Genomic DNA, 20,992 nt, shown 5'->3' on the forward strand with positions numbered 1-20,992 from the left:
AATAACTTTTCAGGGGAGATTAACTTTCCCTCGTTGCTCTTACAACTTCTTTAGAGTCAAGGCTAATTTGAAGCAGCCCGAAATCCTTATTCACAGTGATGACAAAGATTAGAGAAATGCATTACAGTATTTAGTAATGCAAGGCCTCATTTAAAGTAGTGTAATCCATGTCCACTGGGCACAACATTAAGTCAATGTCAAATTATCTCATGGTAGGGAGGAATGCAATTTAAATCAAACCCAGTCAATGTTGCACGCAGTTTGTATGACTTTCTGTGCTAAGCATATTCTAATTCTACTCCATCGTTTAAAAAATAGTAAGGACAAAATGTAAGTTTGTTGAAACAATCCAGACTGGCCATCAAAGGCAAATTTCATAAGAACATTTCTTCCCATATCGTACATCAAGAAAAAGCATATAAACGTGGCATATGAATCCATTGTGCAGATGGTGACATATACATGGAGAGGGCAAGGGCTCAGCTCACGTGGCAGCTCATACATTAATCCCCCACGATGCTTTGCTGTCACTGTGACTGACTGCTGTTGGTCCCAGTGAGCTTCAACCATGTGCCAAGGGCACACCACAGTATGTATAATCAAGACACCCCTTGACCAGTGCTCTACCAAGACAACTTCATGCCGCTCCTCATGTATTGGACTAACACATGGACCTCTAAAATACAATGATGATGTTAAGTAATGGGACTGATTTGAAATGGAATTGGTATTATTAAAACAGTAAAACCCACAAGAATGTACTTTGAGCTGAATCAGCAACTTCATGGGTGAGTGATTAGCACAAAGAAAGCAAGACATTTTTATTCCGATGTGAGGACTGTTGTTTGACTGCTGTTTCACACCCCCCACACACAGTCTTTCTGTGTGACTGTGTTTCATGGAGCGGAGGATCTTTCTCTCCCTTTCTCACTCACATGAGCGCACATAGTCACATGTTCCCCCATACAACCCGTAGAACCTGACTGACTGTTCATGTTAATGGGGAACCTACAACTCACTAGTGCTGGAACAGTCATTAAAGAACTACCAGTCTGGGCGCTAAACTGGCGCCCGCCATATGTGCTTAAACCCACAGCTTTATTATGTGAACCATAAATGTGAAGTTCATGGCTCTTACAGATGGGGACACGACTATATTTAGAAAACCTCTGGATTTGGTAGCAAGCTTTTAGGCAAGGTAACACGTCTGGCAGTTATTTTCCTTTAACGAGACCAGGCTCCTAGCTCATCAAATAGGAAGAGAACCTTAACTGAAATGTCATTGCTCTTTGGGACATAAAAACTGCAAGTATAACACTAGAAGCCAGATGTGTTTTCAAAAAAGGCTTCAAAAGTGCATGTGTGTGTTGGGAGATGTGATGGTTCCAACTGTAGTGGACAACATTAGAATGAGACCCATACCTCGTGCAGCTATTCCTCATTAGTGTACACACAGCACCCCATATTGACAGAAAAAAACAGAATTGTTGACATTTTTGCAGATTTATTAAAAAATAAAAACTGAAATATCACACAGTCATAAGTATTCAGACCCTTTGCTCAGTATTTAGTAGAAGCACCCATTTGAGCTAATACAGACATGAGTCTTTTTGTCGTTTATCACACCTGGATTTGGGGATCCTCTGCCATTCCTCCTTGCAGATCCTCTCCAATTCTGTCAGGTTGGATGGTGAACATTGGTGGGCAGCCATTTTCAGGTCTTTCTAGAGATGCTCAATTGGGTTTAAGTCAGGGCTCTGGCTGGGTCATTCAAAAACAGTCACGGAGTTGTTCTGTAGCCCTTCCTTTATTATTTTAGCTGTGTGCTTAGGGTCATTGTCATTTTTGAAGATGCACCTTCAGCCCAGTCTGAGGTTCTGAGCACTCTGGAGAAGGTTTTCATCCAGGATATCCCTGTACTTGGCCGCATTCATCTTTTCTTCGTTTGAAACCAGTCTCCCTGTCCCTGCAGCTGAAAAACACCCCCACAGCATGATGCTGCCACCACCATTCTTCACTGTTGGAACAGTATTGGACAGGTGATGAGCAGTGCCTGGTTTTCTCCACACATGCGGATTAGAATTAAGGCCAACAATTTTTATCTTGGTCTCATCAGACCAGAGAATCTTATTTCTCACCATCTTGGAGTCCTTCAGGTGTTTTTTTTTTTTTTTTTTTTTTAGCAAACTCCATGCGGGGTTTCATGTGTCTTGCACTGAGGAGAGGCTTCCATCGGGCCACTCTGCGATAAACTCCAGACTGGTGGAGGGCTGCAGTGATGGTTGACTTTCTAGAACTTTCTCCCATCTCCTCCTGACTGCATCTCTGGAGCTCAGCCACAGTGATCTTTGGGTTCTTCTTTACCTCTCTCACCAAGGGTCTTCTCCCCCGATTGCTCAGTTTGGCCGGATGGCCAGCTCTAGGAAGAGTTCTGATCGTCCCAAACGTCTTCCATTTCAGGATTATGGAGGCCACTGTGCTCTTAGGAACCTTACGTGCAGCAGAAATTTTTTTGTAACCTTGGCCAGATCTGTGCCTTGCCACAATTCTGTCTCTGAGCTCTTCAGGCAGTTCCTTTGACCTCATGATTATCATTTGCTCTGACATGCACTGTGAGCCGTAAGGTCTTATATAGACAGGGGTGTGGCTAATCAAGTCCAGTAATTATAATCAAACACAGCTGGACTCCAATGAAGGTGTAGAACCATTTTAAGGATGATCAGAAGAAATAGACAGCACCCGAGTTAAATATATGAGTGTCACAGCAAAGGGTCTGAATACTTATGGCTGTGTGATATTTCAGTTTTTCTTTTTTAATAAATCAGCAAAAATTTCAACAATTACGTTTTTTTTCCTGTCAATATGGGGTGCTGTGTGTACATTAATGAGGAAAAAAATGAACTTAAATGATTTTAACAAATAGCTGCAATATAACAAGAGTGAAACATTTAAGGGGGTCTGAAAACTTTCCGTACCAAGGCTGCAATATCGGTATCGGATCGGAAGTGAAAAAGTTCACTCGGGACGTCCCTATCTAATAGTGTATTAAAAATCACTTATAGATGCTCCACTGTCGTTTTTGGCAATAGTTACTGGCCCAACAGTGCGTCCGTCTGCAACAAATGTCCGTGCGGTAAACATGGACAGTGACTAAATGGTTCTGGGCAGCGTAAATTGGTTCATTGTATTGTTCAGCACTCACCGGGACACACATTGCCCATAAAAGCTTTATCACGGTATGGGGATTCCTCTGTTTGAGTGTATTATTGGAAAACAACACATTTACATAAATGTCTTAAGTGTAGGCTCATGCAACCAAGTGGGCAACAGTCTTGCTTGTCACAAATTAATTCACACTTGTTAAACTTGTATTTGACTTTAACTCATTTGAATGCGTCACAATTGCTAACCTGTCTGACGTTCTCTTGACTTGTTGACGCCGCCGTTCAGCAAGGCGGCTTTGCAGACTTATTTAGAAGTACAGTATCCCTCAGCTTGCTCTCATGGTGGGCAGTCCATGTTGTGTCTCCTTGTTCCAAACCAGTCTGGCGCAACTGGCCAATAGAATCAAGGCAGAATGTCTGTGTGTGTCACGCACACACATACACACACGGAGTCTGCGTCTCTTTCACATACTAAACCATCCCCCCACCCCCTCCCTGACAAGTTAAATTGTATAATATGAAATGAAGCTATTAGTATTCCATTTGGCAAGATCTTTGTACCTTTGGATTATTTTGTCACTTTGTGACATTTAAAATGTCAGAAAATGAATAAAACCCATCTTTCTCACCCGATCAGCTGAAAATCACGTGATCGACCCCGATTTTCGATCACGTGATCGGATCGGGACAGCCCTAACTAAATCCCATAAAAAAATATGTGAAGGGAGCTGAAGCTTTGAGTTGCCATGGCCAAGCCTTGAAACCTTAAGGATTTAGAGAGGATCTGCAAAGAGTAGTGGTCCAAAATTCCTCCCTAGATCTGTGCAAACCTGGTGATCAACTACAAGAAACATATGACCTCTGTACTGGCCAACAAGGGGTTCTCGACCAAGTACCAAGTATCAGTGAGGGATCAAATAATTATTTCCTCCACTGTAGCTTTATTTTAAATTGGCCATTGGGTAGGAGAGGAAAAATTGGAAGATGTTTATCAACACCACAGACTTCAATAATTCAGCCCTGAGACATTATAAAGGGTAAAATCTCCCCTCCTTACTTGCTACTAAGGCAAAGAGATCTTAGTGTACTTAACATTATTTTGCTTTCTGTAAACAACAGTCTATCATGTCTCCATGCACGTGCCAGATTAGAGGAATAATTTCCCTACAGCCACTGCAGACTCTTCTCTTTGGTCTGACTGATGCGTCCGTCTTCTCCTTTATGAAACCCAGACAGATGGGAGCGATACAGGAAGAGTTGGAGCGAGATAGAGCGGGTGAGAGATGTAGAGTGTGTGGGAGGAGAGGGCTGCTATGTGTGTGTGTGTGTGTGTGTGTGTTTGTGTGTGTGTGTGTAATCTGCCCAGAAACTAGCCATGGGCACAACACGGGAGCTAGTCGGGATTTATTCTGGGTTTAGTCAAGTCAAGTTTATTTGGAAAACCCTTAATCAAAAAAGAGTCTCAAAGGGCTTCATAGTCCCACAGTTGGCAATGATTAACAACATCCCCTAATCTAAACCCCCCAATCGGGCAAGGAAAAACTAAAAAACCCATTTGGGGAAAAAAGAAACCCTGAGAAGCGACCGCAGATGGGGAGGATCCCCCTTCCAGGATGAACAGGCTGCCATGGATGTCGAGTAGGCAACATTTATCACATAGTCTGGTGCTGTACAATGTTCATTACGATGGCAAAGAGTCCATTTAAAGAGAAAAGGCACCGCAGGGTAGATGCCTTTGGTGGTTGTGCTTCAGGACCTGGCTCGGTCAGTCGAAGCAGAATGGCAACAACTCCAGGGGAAGTGGTCCACCTCAGATCTTGTCCCAGTTTAGTAATGGTGAGTGCCATTAAAAAAAAAATTTAGTTCAACATATTCAGGGATTTGGATGGTTAAACATGTAAGGACTGTAGGTTAATAGGAAACTTTATATAGTCTCTTACTATCAAGTTTTTCATCAGACTTTGATTATAAATACTGATTAATAGTTTGAAAACTATGTGATAATGGGTGGTCCATACACTAAGGTCCAAACTGACAGCCTACAAGCACTAACAAGTGTCTGTTCTTCTCACTCTCACCCTCTGCTATGCCAGACTCCATCCAGCCATCCATTTTCTTTACCGCTTATCCTCACTAGGGTCGTGGGCTGCTGGAGCCTATCCCAGCGATCTTTGGGCGGGAGGCAGGGTAAACCCTGAACCGGTTGCCAGCCAATCGCAGGGCACGTAGAAACAAACAACCATTCGCACTCACATTCACACCTACAGGCAATTCTAGAGTTTTCAATTAACTGACCATGCATGTTTTGGGGATGTGGGAGGAAACCGAAGTACCCGGAGAAAACCCACGCAGGCACGGGGAGAACCTGCAAACTCCACAGGCGGGGCCGGGATTTGAACCCCGGTCCCCAGAACTATGAGGCAGATGTGCTAACCAGTCGTCCACCATTCCAAACTCACCAGAGGAAACTAATATTGACAAGTGAGGGGATTTCACAGGAACTGTGACGGGTGCTGACCTACAGTACAGCAGTACATGGCAGCAAACATGAAGGAACTGTAGAGGAGTGAAATTCATGCAAGCATGTGGGTGGGTGGGAATAGGACTTTAATAGTTGTGAGCGTGCAGTTGTGACCTCAATCCCCAAAGGGAGATTTGCCGTGTGGAAGGATATATTTGGGGTGAGCATTAAAGCTCCAAAATTCATATACAGTATATTCAGCACAATACTAACTCTGGAAAATAAATGTTAAAAGGACTTCCCGCCCTAGCTAACCAATGCCATGACCAGAAGCATTAAATACATTTAAACCCCAGTTGACCACTAGACAGAAAAATGCTGTTGTCATGTTGACCTGCTGAGGCCAGGGCAAGCCACAAAGAGCATGCAACATGAAGCATAGCAACAGAGCACAGGAGGGACCAAAGACTAATTGAACAAAAGCGAAAATGTGGAAGAAAAAAATATGTCTATGACTATAACAATAGAACAGCAATTGGCCCTCCTCAAGCAGCCCTTGCAGGCAAAAACACGAGCTTAAACACACAAATACTTGTGCAAAGTTCACTGCTGAAGGGGGCGGCAGGGGAATCTGCTAGCTGCATGACAGGGCCAAGAGACTCTGGGGCTGAAACCCATCACTAACTCATGGATTAGTTCACGCGTGTACAATGCCTTTTAATCTGCTCCAATGTGGAACAAATTGGGGGGAAAAACAAGGAAAGGCCAGAGACAAAGAGGTGGAGAAAGTTCTCAGCTCAAAAACTACAACAAACAAGCATATTATGAAAACAATTGCATATAACACCCAAATCTCCTTCATCTGCACACATACAGATCATGTTATTGGATCTCCACTCATCCCTTAATCCCCATACCTTGTATTTGTGTGTTTAAACATGCAACATCTGACTTGAATAAGCAATATATTAAATATAGCATTTCCTTTTGTCTTCCAGTATGATTTGATGCAGCCCACCAAATACCACAGATGATCGCAGACTTTCCCCTTTAGCCCAGTCTGGCCAGAGGGGTATATGGCAGGAGTTTCGGATTAGAGTACTAATATGGATGGGCTTCTAAAATGAGTCAGATGAAAAAAAAAAAAAGAGATTTGACCAGATGTTGGCTCTGGGGAATGGTAGAATATTACACGTGGATGTGTTTTATCGTGTTCACCAGTGGGTGGGGGTGTGTATGTAATTCAAATGTAAGAACTAAAGTGCAAATATAGATCCATTTGTTAAGGCATGTTTTTTCCCACTGTCCCCTTTGGCTGGGATGGTCGATACTGAGTCTTGCGGATTTTTGTTTTGATTAATGTTTTAAACCTTGTCACAGAACTCTAAGGAAAATATATTTTGGGTTGAAAATGTAGATGATGTGTCTCTCACATGTTCCATTCCATCCCTGCACTTAAACCCATATTCAGAGTCAATCAATGGTCACCTGTCCAGAGCATCCTTCAGATCTCACAGCTAATCTCACTTGTCAGCACATTTGTTGTGAATTCTGAGGAGCAGTACCCTCAACCACAGATTTAAACCTGTGTCTTTTGTGTTGAAAATGTTCTACACTGTACTCTGTCACATACCTTTCCCTTCCAGAGGCATGCCCACATTGCACAGAGTTGCCCCATTCCAGTCATCCTCATGTTTAAACCCATCTTCTGTCCCAAGAATCCTACTGGGCATGACACGGATAGCCTCATGGCTAATCATCTCACTCCTGACAGTATTTGTAACAGAACTTTGTGCAGTAGTGCCATCAACCAGGTTTTGAGCCAAGGTTTATCAGGGCAGATTGAATCTGTCACAGAGACTGTGTAGAAACCAGCAGCCCTCCTCACTTCAGCCACATACACAGTAAACAAATGTACTGGGACAGCAGGCTACTACACATATGAGAAGTGAAAATGGAAGTAAATATGGAGTTAGTTTCCACTTTATGTGGTCAGACTCAGTTTAGAAAAGCGTCCTAAAAGGTTCCCACAAAATTGGGGACTTTGGATGAATAGGCCAAAATGTCCAATGTACTATGCTGGATTATAAAAATATTAAGCAGTGGTTCTCAATATTTTGCCCGTTTAGGGTATGAAAATGTATGATACATTTTTCCAGCGTAGTGTTAATTGCATGTCTGTGTCATGTGATGTGGAAGAATGTGGAGGCAGTTTAATAGGAATAAGGAGTGATGACCATTTTCACTGCTCGTTCATCGCTAGGCTCTCATTGGTGCACAACTAACCTATGTGATTGGTCAAAAGGCAGTGGTGTTTTCTCTCTGTTGCCTCAGCTGTAAAGCTAAAAATAGAAGACATAGTCAGATTCAGTCTAATTGAATCTTGTTTCTTCTGTATGCATCCTATTTCTCTCCCTTTCTGCCTTGTCTTACTTTCTGTACCCCAAACCCCCAACCATCTCCTAAGGTACAGACTGTTAGTTCAGCAGAAAACATGACAACCTGCTCAAGTAAGGGGGATTGGAAACACTTTACTACTTCCTGGAACAGTGTCCAACAGCAACTTTATTAATTTTTCAATAAAGCAGACAATGTTTTCCATGGCACATGGACTGTATTGGCGTACAGCTGGGCATAAAGTCATTCTCCTGAGTTGATTCATTTGAACAAAAGTGTTTTACCAAGAACCCCTGGGTTTAAACTGACTTCATTTCACTTATTGCCTTGTTCTTTTTTTTTTTTATTACTACTACTCGTTCTACTAAATACTGCCAGAATTCACATACTCTAGGTGGCATAATGGCACAACAATGAGAAGCCAAGCTAAAAAGGTCAGGGAAGACAGAGAAGTTTCATACAACAAGAGTAAGGGTCACACATTTTGGCTATTTACACCTCCATAGAGTGACTTTCTAAGATAAGACAGTATAAAAGTGTCAATTTCATTTCAAAAAACACATTGGTTTTGTCATACGAGTGTCAAGAAAAGGACCCTCTGACAGCTACTCCTGTTTGACCCAGTTTTGTATCCACTTTGCCCATATTTGGCTAAGACCGCCCCCTTTCCTCTGGTTCCCTCCGTGTAGAAGACCCACTTGTGAGAGCACACGTGTTCGTTATGTTGACGGCGCTGGCCTGGGAGCAGAGAGGTAGGCAGAGATCTTCGCTAGTGACGTCGATAAGCTCGAAAAATTCGGATGACCTGATTCAGGCCTCTCGGCAGAAAAACGTCTCGTTCTCAGGAATGTGTGGACGATTTTAATTAATATTTAAAATGTTTACTGAGGCACCATAGAGCCAATATTACATCCCAAATAATAGAAAAAGTTGTTTTAGTAAAATACGGGACCTTTAAATTAAAGGGGCTCTAAGCAGATATCTCTGTTTTGCTTCTAAATACATGTTTGAATATGTTTGAAGATAAGTGCTGAAAACATGCAAACACATAACAATATAGTGTTCAATTGTTGAGATATAGCTTATGCATCTTTTCCACTGTATGAATTTTTCAGATTTTATGGCTGGGGCTAAAACACAGCCCCGTGACGTCACTAGACTGGGGCCTATACTTTCTAGCGCGAGTTCCCTCCCCCACTGTATACGGACAAAGTGATGTCATTTCGTTTGGCTGCTCAGTTGAGTGTTAGTCGTGCTTACCTTCCATAACAAGCCCCATTTACAACACTAGTATGGAGTTTGCAAGCTAACGATGGCTACACTCCGAAAATGCATCTTCACTGGATGCCTCAATTTACAGAACAGCTCGGTGATGTATTTGTAACTCATTCACTGCCAGCCTTCCCAGTTAACATGAATATCTGACTTCTAAAGCCGTCAATGGCATGTGTTAAGATCCCAGAAATGAAGAAATAAAAAAAGTGATGGATTGACTTTTTAAAGACACATTCAGATAGCAAGCTGAACAACGAGACTCTGCAGTGCGCATTTTATGTTGGATAGTTTTGTAAACATTCACCAGAGACAACATGGCTTTGTGGGTAATTTGATACTAGTGAATAAAAAAAGCGATGGATTGACCTTTTGAAGACACGCGGATGGCGAGCTGAACATCAAAGCTACCACCAGCCGACCTGTAGTGTGCATTTTACGACGGATAGTTTTGTAAACCTTCACCAGAGACAACATCGCTTTGTGGGTAACTTGATACTAGTGAATGGGGCAGTGCTGACTGTTTAACTACCTGGGCTCACTCCTACTGTCCAACTGTCATCAGGTTTCGTGTTCGGCTGTGACATTATGTCACCAACAACGAGGGTAAGTGGATTGTGTGCTTATTTTTATGATCATAGTCCACAATAACCATTAAATTTTGAATTTGAGCCGCCTAACGTGATTTTACATTGTATAAACTATCACCCCCCTCAGTATGTTTGATTCCTTTTGGCGCATCCATTCGACACGCCCAAAGCGTCTTAGAGCTGAGAGGTGGCCCTTATTATTCAATTTTTGAAACGTGATTTTATATACTTAGCAATTTTTTTTGATTCATTCAAATTTGGCAGGCTTCTCTGTGGTGTGTCGAATTTATATGCCATTTTTTTAGCCTACTTAGTGCCACTTTAAACCTTTTCTCAGCAATCATTCTGTCAAAGAAGTAATGGGGATAAAAAACATTTACTCGAATAATTATAAGGTACTAACTATACCAAATGTCTGACCAACTGAACTTCTCTACCATTACACCATTGGAAGACTAGTGAAAGATCCTACTAGATTGGACTTCTCTGTGTCTTTTCAGGGCTATTGATTTTGACATTTCTGTGATGATAAAGGCAGTCTCTTCTGTGGTAATGTGACTGGCCAACTGATGGTCAATCAACAAAAAGCTTGTTTTCAAAAAGGTGTTCAGATAATGTACTCCCCTTGTACATAAAACCAGGGGAACGCTACCACATGGTAAAGGGTTTTCTTTGGAAGTTGTATTTTGCTCAAAGGAAATATCTAAATATTATCTATGGAAGAATAAAAACACAAATTGTCAACACATTTTCACCAACACTTGAGCTTTATATAATCAGCACTCAAGTCACAGCCATTCACTGTGTTAATTACTGGGTGGAAACGCTCACTGTGCACACACTGGCACACAAGGGAGCATAGATTAGACTTGCGTGCAGCTTTAAGTAACCCTTAGTCAGGTGTGTTTGACTATTCCTCTGCTCATCCCCATCAGCTTGTCAATTAGTTCCTTGCTCTCTGACTCGATCGTTTGCTAAGCCAGCATCAAGCAAAGCTATTAAAGAATAACAACGGGTGGCCTCTGTGTGTGTGTGTGTGTGTGTGCAAGTGTGTGTGTTTGTTAGAGGGATGATGAACGTGCTCCAACACGTGTACATGCTCTAGCTGGGCTCACCAGACCAAAGATCAAGCCCGTTAAGCGGCTTTGCCTGAGCCAAGAAAAGCTTACAAGTCGTCACGTTGGTCAGGACAAATGGTCCAAGTCCCAGGGCTTGTAGCAGAACCTGAGAATAGGCTGCACTCACTGCGCAGAGAACAGAAAGCTTTAGCACGGCCACAGAAAATGTAGCCCAGGCTTTTTCATGCTTAACGGCTCATCCAACCCCGAGGCCTCTCACAACAAAGCTTATTTCGGTTTCCACTATTAACAAAGACTCCAGCAAGGATACGTACCATAAGAAAATATGACACCTACTGTAGTGTCAAGGCATAGCTACGTAACAAGAATGTATTTCATTGTATGAAGTAGTAAAGGAAAACGATCCATCGTGTGTGACACTGGTTTTAGAATGAGATGCAAAATGCGAACGAATGATTGAGGTTATCAGTGAAGGTCTATGCTTTGGTGACACAACCAGTGAGAATGTAAAAGACTGATTTTGGGGTGTGCTTTAGAGTACACTTCCCGTTAGGGCTGCACAATTAATTGAATTTTAATCGTGATTGCGATTTTGGCTGCCACAATTAAATGAGCCTGATTGTCGGCAATTTGTTTCATTTAAAATAAGGGCACTGCTGCATATTAAAAGCCACCTAGTCAGCCAGCCACCAGGGGGCGACCGCATGGTTAAGGCTTCATTAAGAGCCGTCACTGCGCTCCGGTGGCAACTTCAAAATAAAAGCATAAAATGGCCTTGATGTCCAATGTTGTAACATATGAAGCTATTATTTTGAAGTTGGCCCTCTCAGCACGTTGGCGGAGAGGCGACGTGTCACGCTATGACACTATTAACAATCGTTGTAGCGGCTGCCTTGACTTCAACTGTTAGGCTGGCCTTACCGCAATGAAAAACCCCAGGAGTAAATAGAGAGAGAAATCACAACTTCCGAGTTCTTTGCAGTTTGTGATCGTGCACGACTGAGCAATGGTCAAACAGAACAACAGAGACGTACCATCCTTGACAATTTACGACAGTGACGACGGGGACTTTCAAATGAAAAGCTTGTAGCCTAATATTATTTCCTTCTATGCATTAACTGTATTTGTTTCCATGAAGTTGCAATTCGTGATTGCACTTTGTAATAGAACATTTAGTTAGCCCTTGCTAAAGTATAATTTTTCGGGTAAATTATTATTTTTTTAATTATCTCTTATGTATTCTTATTTAAAGACTCATTTTGAACTGAAAACTGTTCTATACTGTTTGTTAAAAAGTAGTGCAATAAAAATAATTCACTGCTCCTTCGTGAATCAGAGATTCGACTTCCCGGCGGACCCTCCTCTCCAGCACCCCTGAATAGACCTTACCAGGGAGGCTGAGGAGTGTGATCCCCTGAAGTTGGAACACACCCTCCTTAACACACACCTTAAAAAGGGGGACCACCACCCCAGTGTGCCAATCCAGAGGCACTGTCCCCGATGTCTATGCGGTGTTGCAGAGGCGTGTCAACCAGGACAGCCCTACAATATCCACAGGCTTTAGGAACTCCGGGCGATATCATCCACCACCGGGGCCTTTCCACCGAGGAGCTTTTTAACCACCTTGGTGACCTCAACCCCAGAGCCTGCTTCCTCATGGGAAGGTGTGTCGGTGGAATTGAGGAGGTCTTCGAAGTATTCTCCCCATCGGCTCACAACGTAGCACTTATAGATGGACAGCCCTTAGACCAGGGGTGCCCAAACTTTTTTGCACCAAGATCTACTTTTCAAGCAGCCAACCTCTCGCGACCTACCTTTTTTTGGGGCGTGGGGGCCGCGATCATGTCGCCGGTTTGAGAGCGCAGAGCGCTACCAGTGAGCTAAATTCTGGGCCGCCGACACAGCTCAGCACCAATGTATGTTGATGTACCTTGCATCACCACATGAGCCAATCTTGCACAACACAACAAAATTAACAATGTAAATTGTTTTGTCATTACCTGAGTTTACTCCGATGACTTGCACTGAAGTGAATCAGCCAGGGATGCGTAGTCAGTGTCGTATTTACCATGCACAGTCCTAAAATGCCGCTCCACATTTCCATTCTTTGGTAATGCGATGGCAGACTGGCAGATGAGGCATACGCATTTCGAAAATGTCATCGTGAAAAAATACTTCTCGTCCCATTCCGTATGAAAGTGATAAGTTTTTGTCTCCTTACTTGGTCCAGCTCCCCCACTCATATTTATACCCTTTCTTAAGTTTAAGAGAAAACCGAGAGATAAAAATCGACGCATTGAGCATCCCCTGCCTTAGATAAAAGGGTTGAAAACTGCAACATGCAGGCCCAATGTAATTTAGTACGTACATGTTAAAGTGCAAAAGGGCTTAGGTATATGATCGAAACAGCAGAGTCACCATGCTATATCAAATGGAATGTTCTTTTTTGTTTCTTGCCCGACTTGTGGTCCCTGCTGTCACCTGGAGACCAGTGGTGTCGATCTCGGCACCAGCAGATTCAAATACAGTATTATCAATTTGAGTTTCGTTGTGGTTCAGCTTGACTGGGACTTTCTTCGCTACTTCTAAGTCTGCCTCAGAAGAATCATCGTATAAGCCTGAAACACTCGGGTGAACAACTTTGGCTGATACATATAGCTTACAATGGGGCAAGTCCTGAAAGGGAATTGGATTAACTGCTGGCAAAAACGGGGGATTATAAATTATTCTGACAAGTGCGCTTTCAAAAAAGATGGATTACCATTTCAATTTTACTCACTTTCTTTGGTAACAGAAATACAAACGTGTCTGGGACAGAGAAAAAAAATGCTAAGAGAATGATTTGAAGAATAAGATAATGCATATTAGTGTGTCTACAGGACTGCCTGGACCAGCAAATGACAAGCAGGACAGGGATGACGTGAAGGAAACACTTCAAAGAATGAAAAAAAAAATGTGGAGGGACTCACAAAAACAGCACTCACACTGTGTTGTGTGAACAAAAAATTAAACATGCTTGTAGTGAAATACTCCTAATAAAAAATGTTTTTTTTTTAAATGCAAACCACCATGGGAGCTACAGTCTGCCAGAGCTACTAGTCAGCCAACTGCGTTGCCATGTGCGGCATCACATGAGAGCATCACGATGACACATAAAAGTTTGTCTATATTTAACGCACTGAATCCATTGGTCCCATCTTTTTACTGGAGTCTGCCAGGGAGGATGGTGAGAACAACAGGCCGAGGTGACATGATTACATTGAATAGATACATCCTTTCATTGTACCCACATCTTCAGAGATAATGAAATGGAAGGCATGCTCTTCTTTCCTATTTACTATAAATCCTGCAAGTCTAGCCACTGTTATTTATGGTGCCATAGATAGCTCTTTATAGATTGACTCTTGAAGTCTGCGATCATATCGTAAACACCAGCAAGCACCCTAGTGGGTGGTAAACTCAAATCAGGTAACGGCTTTCAAGACACCAGAGTTTGCCATGTTCAGAAGAAACCACTACATCACTCCCACTGTCCACCATCCTAAATGAGAACCTGAATGGATGCATAAAGGCATGTTCAGGCTAGAATATGACACATTATTCATATATAAAGCTGATACTATAATGTACAACCTGACAAAAGAGACCAAAAAAAAAAAGGTCATTGAGGTTTTACAGCTACGTGTGTACCCCGTTTCACGGTTGCATGTGTTTTTACTCAGTCATTAGCAGAAAAGTTGATGTGCTTTGTAATTGTGTTAAAGTATAAATAAGAGAGGGGCATAGCTTTACTTTTGATTATAAGGACATGATGATGAGGAAATGCTTACAGTTAAAAAAGGCAAAGAGAAAGTGTTTGGGTTGAGAGGTGCGAGTGTTATGACTTAAAGACGCTGTAAAGTGAATTCAGAGATTTGCTTCTAAATAAATTGTATATGTTTGAAGATAGGGGCTGAAAACGTGCAAATACTGAGAACAATGTAGTGCTGAAATGTTGAATGAGAGTTCAACTCTTTCACCTTCTCAGTTGTCCAGATTTTTGGGTTGGGGCTAAAACAAAGCTCAGGTACTATATAAGTACTGAGCGCCTTCATTCCATCAGTGGCTATCTGGTGCAATTGCGAGTTACTTAGTTTTTATTATGAGGCCTATGTCTAGCACTACAGGGTGCAGTTAGCTAGAGAGCTATGCCTACAACCCGTAAAATGCATCTGTCCTTGATGCCACAATTTACAGAACAGTTCTGTGTCATTATTTAAATTCCCAAGCATTGAGAATTTATAACTAACAGGAAGTCTATGTGCTCAAAAGTCTGCAGTATGAACCAGAGGCTGAATAAATTGTGCTGCTGTGTTTAATACATTGTTAACTTTCTCTTAAGTGTCTCTGTTATGTCGACCCAGACTAAGCGAGGCGGGGAAGTATTGGACAACACTGTCACCGGTCCGGAAGCCTGTTAGCCCACGAGCTGTAGACACTAGCACCAATTCGTCACAGAGTTTTTCCATGCCGCAACGACATGCCGTGGGATACATACTTTCTATTCCAAGCACTTGAGGTTTTAAGCAGACATATTTTCATGGATGAAACACACAGAGATGTGTAGGCATGTGCTAGACGTAGGAACGTATTTTAGTGAAAGGTAATAGTCGAACGGAGCGTGTTTTCAGCACATTCAGCCGACAAGTCCACAGCATCTCAAAGCTGAGAGAATGTCTCAATTCTTCACTATTTTGAAGCCTGAGTTCATACATGATTTTTTCAATCCATTCAAATTCAGCAGGCTTGTTAATAACTTCTCTGCGGTGTGTCAAATTTACAAGACATTTTTATTTTCACTTTACATGGACTTGAAATGTTGGGATAACATTTTCCACTCACCTATTCTTCTCCAACTCGTTGTGTGTGGACCTGCAAGGCCAGAAAAGACAAGCAGACGTTTAGACATATTATTAATGACAAAATCAATACACGTCATAAACATATTCAGTATGCTTGGCAGATAGAGTGCAGTATTTTCAAAGGCCTTTGTTCCAGTAGGGTTAATGGTCAGATGTGTAATGTATTAAAGAAAGCCAAGGCACTACGACTAAATAATGAAATATGATTAATCATGGTGGCTGATGTGGAGTATGCCCTGCACTAGTCCTGTGTAATATGGACAAAATGTTATATCCCGTTACAGGTAATTTTACATCCTGCTAACAATATATTTTGTGATATAGTATATTATTTTCCTTAAAATTACATGAAATTATTGGTAATTTCTTAAAATCCTACTTTTTCTATTTTGTATTCATAAAACACATTTTATATTGAAAACAATAAAATATCAATAAAAATACACAATCACAACTATCCAGTGGAAAAATACCATTCAAAATATCTCTTAGTACAACCAGTTTTCAAGGAATGCACACTTTTGTTGTGTTCATTGTAATGTACAATGTTGTTTACACCCATGCTCCTCTGGCAGTGTCATAAATTAGTATTGATGGTCACATGCTAGCCCAAGTTAGTAGTGTTGCTGCAATTAGATTAACATCCATTCATTGTTCATACAAAGTGAATGTAGCATCCGAGGGGTAGGGCGTCTAAAGTCACTCTTATCACAGAAAAACTCACCAACTACTCCCTTGGGAGCGCATGCACACTGCTCAGACTCCGTTTATAGAACTCGGCTTACATGTGACCAGCGTAACACAACAGTCACCTAGTTAGCACATCATCCCTGTGCCCCACCCACTCTCCAGGCATAACATATCATCCATCCATCCATTTTCTGAGCTGCTTATCCTCACAAGTGTCCCAGGAGTGCTAGAGCCTATCCCAGCAATCATCGGGCAGGAGGCAGGGTACACCCTGAACTAGTTGCCAACCAATCGCAGGCCACATAGAAACAAACAACCATTCGCACACACATTCACACCTTATTTAGAGTCTTCAATTAATCTACCATGCATGTTTTTGGGATGTTGGAGGAAATCACAGTGCCAGAAGAAAACCCACGCAGGCACGGGGAGAACATGCAAACGCTACACAGGCGGGACCTGGGATTGAACCCCGGTCCTCATCAACCCATGGCTAATCCAACTGTTTAATTCGTTTACCAGTTGGACGGATCGCAAATCGATACAGTAGCTGAAATAAGTATTTAACACGTCACCATTTTTCTCATTAAATATACAGTGGGTACGGAAAGTATTCAGAACCCCTTAAACTTTTCACTCTTTGTTATATTGCAGCCATTTGCTAAAATAATTTAAGTTCATTTTCCCCCTCAATGTACCCAAAACACCCCATATTGACAGAGAAAAAAAATCTGAATTGTTGAAATTTTTGCAGATTAAAAAAGAAAAACTGAAATATCAGTCATAAGTATTCAGACCCTTCGCTCAGTGTTTAGTAGAAGCACCCTTTTGAGCTAATACAGCCATGAGTATTTTTGGGAATGATGAGTTTTTCACACCTGGATTTGGGGATCCTCTGCCATTCCTCCTTGCAGATCCTCTCCAGTTGTGTCAGGTTGGATGGTGAATGTTGGTGGAGAACGATTTTCAGGTCTCTCCAGAGATGCTCAATTGGGTTCAAGTCAGGGCTCTGGCTGAGCCATTCAGTCACAGAGTTGTTCTGAAGCCACTCCTTTGTTATTTTAGCTGTGTCCTAAAGGTCACTGCCTTGTTGGAAGGTGAACCTTCGCCCCAGTCTGAGGTCCTGAGCACCTTGGAGAACGTTTTCATCCAGGATATCCCTGTACTGGGCGCATTCATCTTTCCTTCGATTGCAACCAGTTGTCCTGTCCATGCAGCTGAAAAACACCCCCACAGCATGATGCTGCCACCACCATGCTTCACTGTTGGGACTGTATTGGACAGGTGATGAGCAATGCCTGGTTTTCTCCACACATACCAAATTAAGGCCAAAAAGTTCTATCTTGGTCTCATCAGACCATAAAATCTTATTTCTCACCATCTTAGAGTCCTTCAGGTGTTTTTTAGCAAACTCCATGCGGGTTTTCATGTGTCTTGCACTGAGGAGAGGCTTCCGTCGGGCCACTCAGCCATAAAGCCCCGACTGCAGTGATGGTTGACTTTCTAGAACTTTCTCCCATCTCCTCCCGACTGCATCTCTGGAGCTCAGCCACAGTGATCTTTGGGTTCTCTTTACATCTCTCACCAAGGCTCTTCTCCCCTGAGTGCTCAGTTTGGCCGGACGGCCAGCTCTAGGAAGGGTTCTGGTCGTCCCAAACGTCTTCCATTTAAGGATTATGGATGCCACTGTGCTCTGAGGAACCTTAAGAGTAGCAGAATTTTTTTTTGTAATGTTGGCCAGATCTGTGCCTTTCCAGAATTCTGTCTCTGAGCTCTTCAGGCAGTTCCTTTGACCTCATGATTCTCATTTGCTCTGACATGCACTGTGAGCTGTAAGGTCTTATATAGACAGGTGTGTGGCTTTCTTTATCAAATCCAATCAGTATAATCAAACGCAACTGGACTCCAATGAAGGTGTAGAACCATCCCAAGGACAACCAGAAGAAATGGACAGCACCAGAGTGCAGACTGTCACAGCAAAGGGTCTGAATACTTATGGCCATGTGACATTTCAGTTTTTCTTTTTTAATAAATCAGCAAAAAATCTCAACATTAAAGTTTGTTTTCTGTCAATGTGGGGTGCTATGTGTACATTAATGAGGGAAAAATTTACTTAAATGAGTTTAACAAATGGCTGCAATATAACAAGGAGTGAAAAATTTAAGGGGGTCTGAATACTTTCCGTACCCACTGTATTACCAAAGGTGATATTGACATGAAAATTTCACCAGATGTTGGGAACAACCCAAGTAACCCATACACACAAAGAATGTAGAACAAATAAGATGAGAAATGAAGATGGCTGTAGTAATGTGAAATGACACAGGGAAAAAGTATTGAAAACGCCAACTGCTATTTATTTAATACTTTGTACAAAAACCTTTGTTTTCAATGACAGCTTCATGACACATCCTGTATGCAGAAACTAGTGGCATGTATTTGCTCTGGTGTGATTTTGGCCCATTCCTCCACACAAATCGTCTTCAAATCTTGAAGGTTCCGTGGGCTTCTTTTATGGACCTTGAGTTTCAGTTCTTTCCATAGATTTTCAATTGGATTCAAGTCAGGTGATTGGCTGGGCATTTCTAGGAGCTTTACTTTTTTTCTCTGAACCCAATTGAGAGTTTCCTTCACAGTATGTTTTGGATCATTACCCTGCTGAAATGTCCACCCTCGTTTCATTTTCATCATCCTCGTAGATGGCAGCAGTAGCGATGGGACGAACAACACTGGTGCATTTGCCCATTCATCCTTCCTTCAATAATGTGAAGTTTACCAGTACCATTTGCTGATAAGCAGCCCCACACCATCATGTTACCACCTCCGAACTTCACTGTTAATATGGTGTTTTTAGGGTGTTGTGCAGTGCCGTTTCTCTTCTAAACGTGGTGTGCATTATGGCATCCAAACAGTTCAATTTTGCTCTCATCCAACCAAACTATACTCTCCCAGTATTTAACTGGCTTATCCAAATGTTGTTCAGCTAACTTTAAACGACATTTGACATGCTTTTTTTCCAGCAATGGGGTCTTGCGTGGTGGCGGTGGATTGCATTACTCATGGGTTTCCTTGTGACAACAGTACCTGCTAATTCTGGGTCTTTTTGAAGCTCTTCACAGGTGGTCCTTGGCTCTTGGACAACTCTTCTGATTATTCTTTGCACTCCTCTGTCAGAAATCTTGCGAGGAGCACCTCATCGAGGCAACTTTATGGGGGTATGATTTGCTTTCCACTTACGTATTATGGCCCCAACCGTGCTCACTGGAACGTTCAGAAGCTTAGATATGCGCCTATAGCCAATGCCATTGTAATGTTTTGCAAAAATGAGTTTGCGATAGTCTTGAGACAGCTCTCTGCTCTTACTCATCATGCGATGTGTCTTGACTCTCACCTTGGTAATGAGACCTTTTTGTAGGCCATCAATTAGGACTGAACCAGCTGATATTCATTTGCACTGACAAGGGACTGGATTGCTGTTTGATTATTGATAGATGTTAGGTGTCAAAAGCAAGTGATATTGTTTTACCGTCCCGGACACAACGTTAGTGTAGCAACCAAGCTAACCTAATACCCCAAAAATACAAATAACAATGTAAACATAGAGGGTTATATCATACGGTAAAAGTTTTTTTTAGAATCACAGTACAATATATATCAATATCGTACAGCACTACCCTGCACTGTCACTTCATAGTAGGACCCTCTACTATCCTCTCTGACTCCCTCCCATAGCAAGTCAGGTTACAAGGCTCAAAATATTTTTTTCTCTTTGAGGAGCAGTTTTGCTAATCAACGACTTTATTTGAGGAGCAACTTCCTAAATTTGAGGAGCAATTTTTTGCAGGTTAATCCCACAGGGACCTGAAGCAAATGTTCTATTAAACACTAAAAATATGACAATATAACGGGGGAGTTGAATGTAAGGTTGTAACTATTGAATATTTTAGTATCCGAGTATCCGACTGAAAATTCAATTGAATGTTATGTTATGAAGGTATACTATCATTACTATACTTTTGCCATTTTATTTTTTTTTATTTTTCTTCTCTGTCCATTGCTGCCATCTTCCCAGTCTGTCAACCAAAAAGCTTCGCTTCTGCCTTCTACATCCCTCGTGTAGGTGATGTAAGCGGATTGTTCCATACTAACACCCATGCGTCCAGCCCAGCGAAGATTTTTGGGAACATTTCTGTGGTTCAATTATTGGAAAAATGTAAAAATCTGTGATTGGCAGTATTGCTCTTCAATGTGTTTTTATAAGGTGCAACATGCAAATTTTGACTCAAAAATTGCAATCCAAATCCGCGTGTTTCGAGTCTTGGGTTATGAGGGAATTGTGAATTGTCATTAGGTGTAACTGTGGTTGAGAAAAGTTGTCTCTGCCCGTCTATACAATAAACTATAACTGTATAGCAATTGCTGTAGAAACATTAAGATG

General features: G+C 41.9%; 1 protein-coding gene across 2 annotated transcripts in view; it reads right to left on the minus strand.

The window, feature by feature from the left end:
• mxi1 (max interactor 1, dimerization protein) overlaps positions 1–20,992 on the minus strand; it is a 48,803-nt gene that overhangs the window by 15,930 nt on the left and 11,881 nt on the right. For both annotated transcript variants that reach the window (XM_061769420.1, XM_061769421.1), the window contains exon 3: positions 15,845–15,874. In XM_061769420.1, the coding sequence (XP_061625404.1) occupies positions 15,845–15,874 (30 nt within the window). The remainder of the gene's footprint in view (positions 1–15,844; positions 15,875–20,992) is intronic.

Source organism: Phyllopteryx taeniolatus, chromosome 4 (genome assembly GCF_024500385.1).
Source record: "Phyllopteryx taeniolatus isolate TA_2022b chromosome 4, UOR_Ptae_1.2, whole genome shotgun sequence".
NCBI lineage: Eukaryota > Metazoa > Chordata > Actinopteri > Syngnathiformes > Syngnathidae > Phyllopteryx > Phyllopteryx taeniolatus.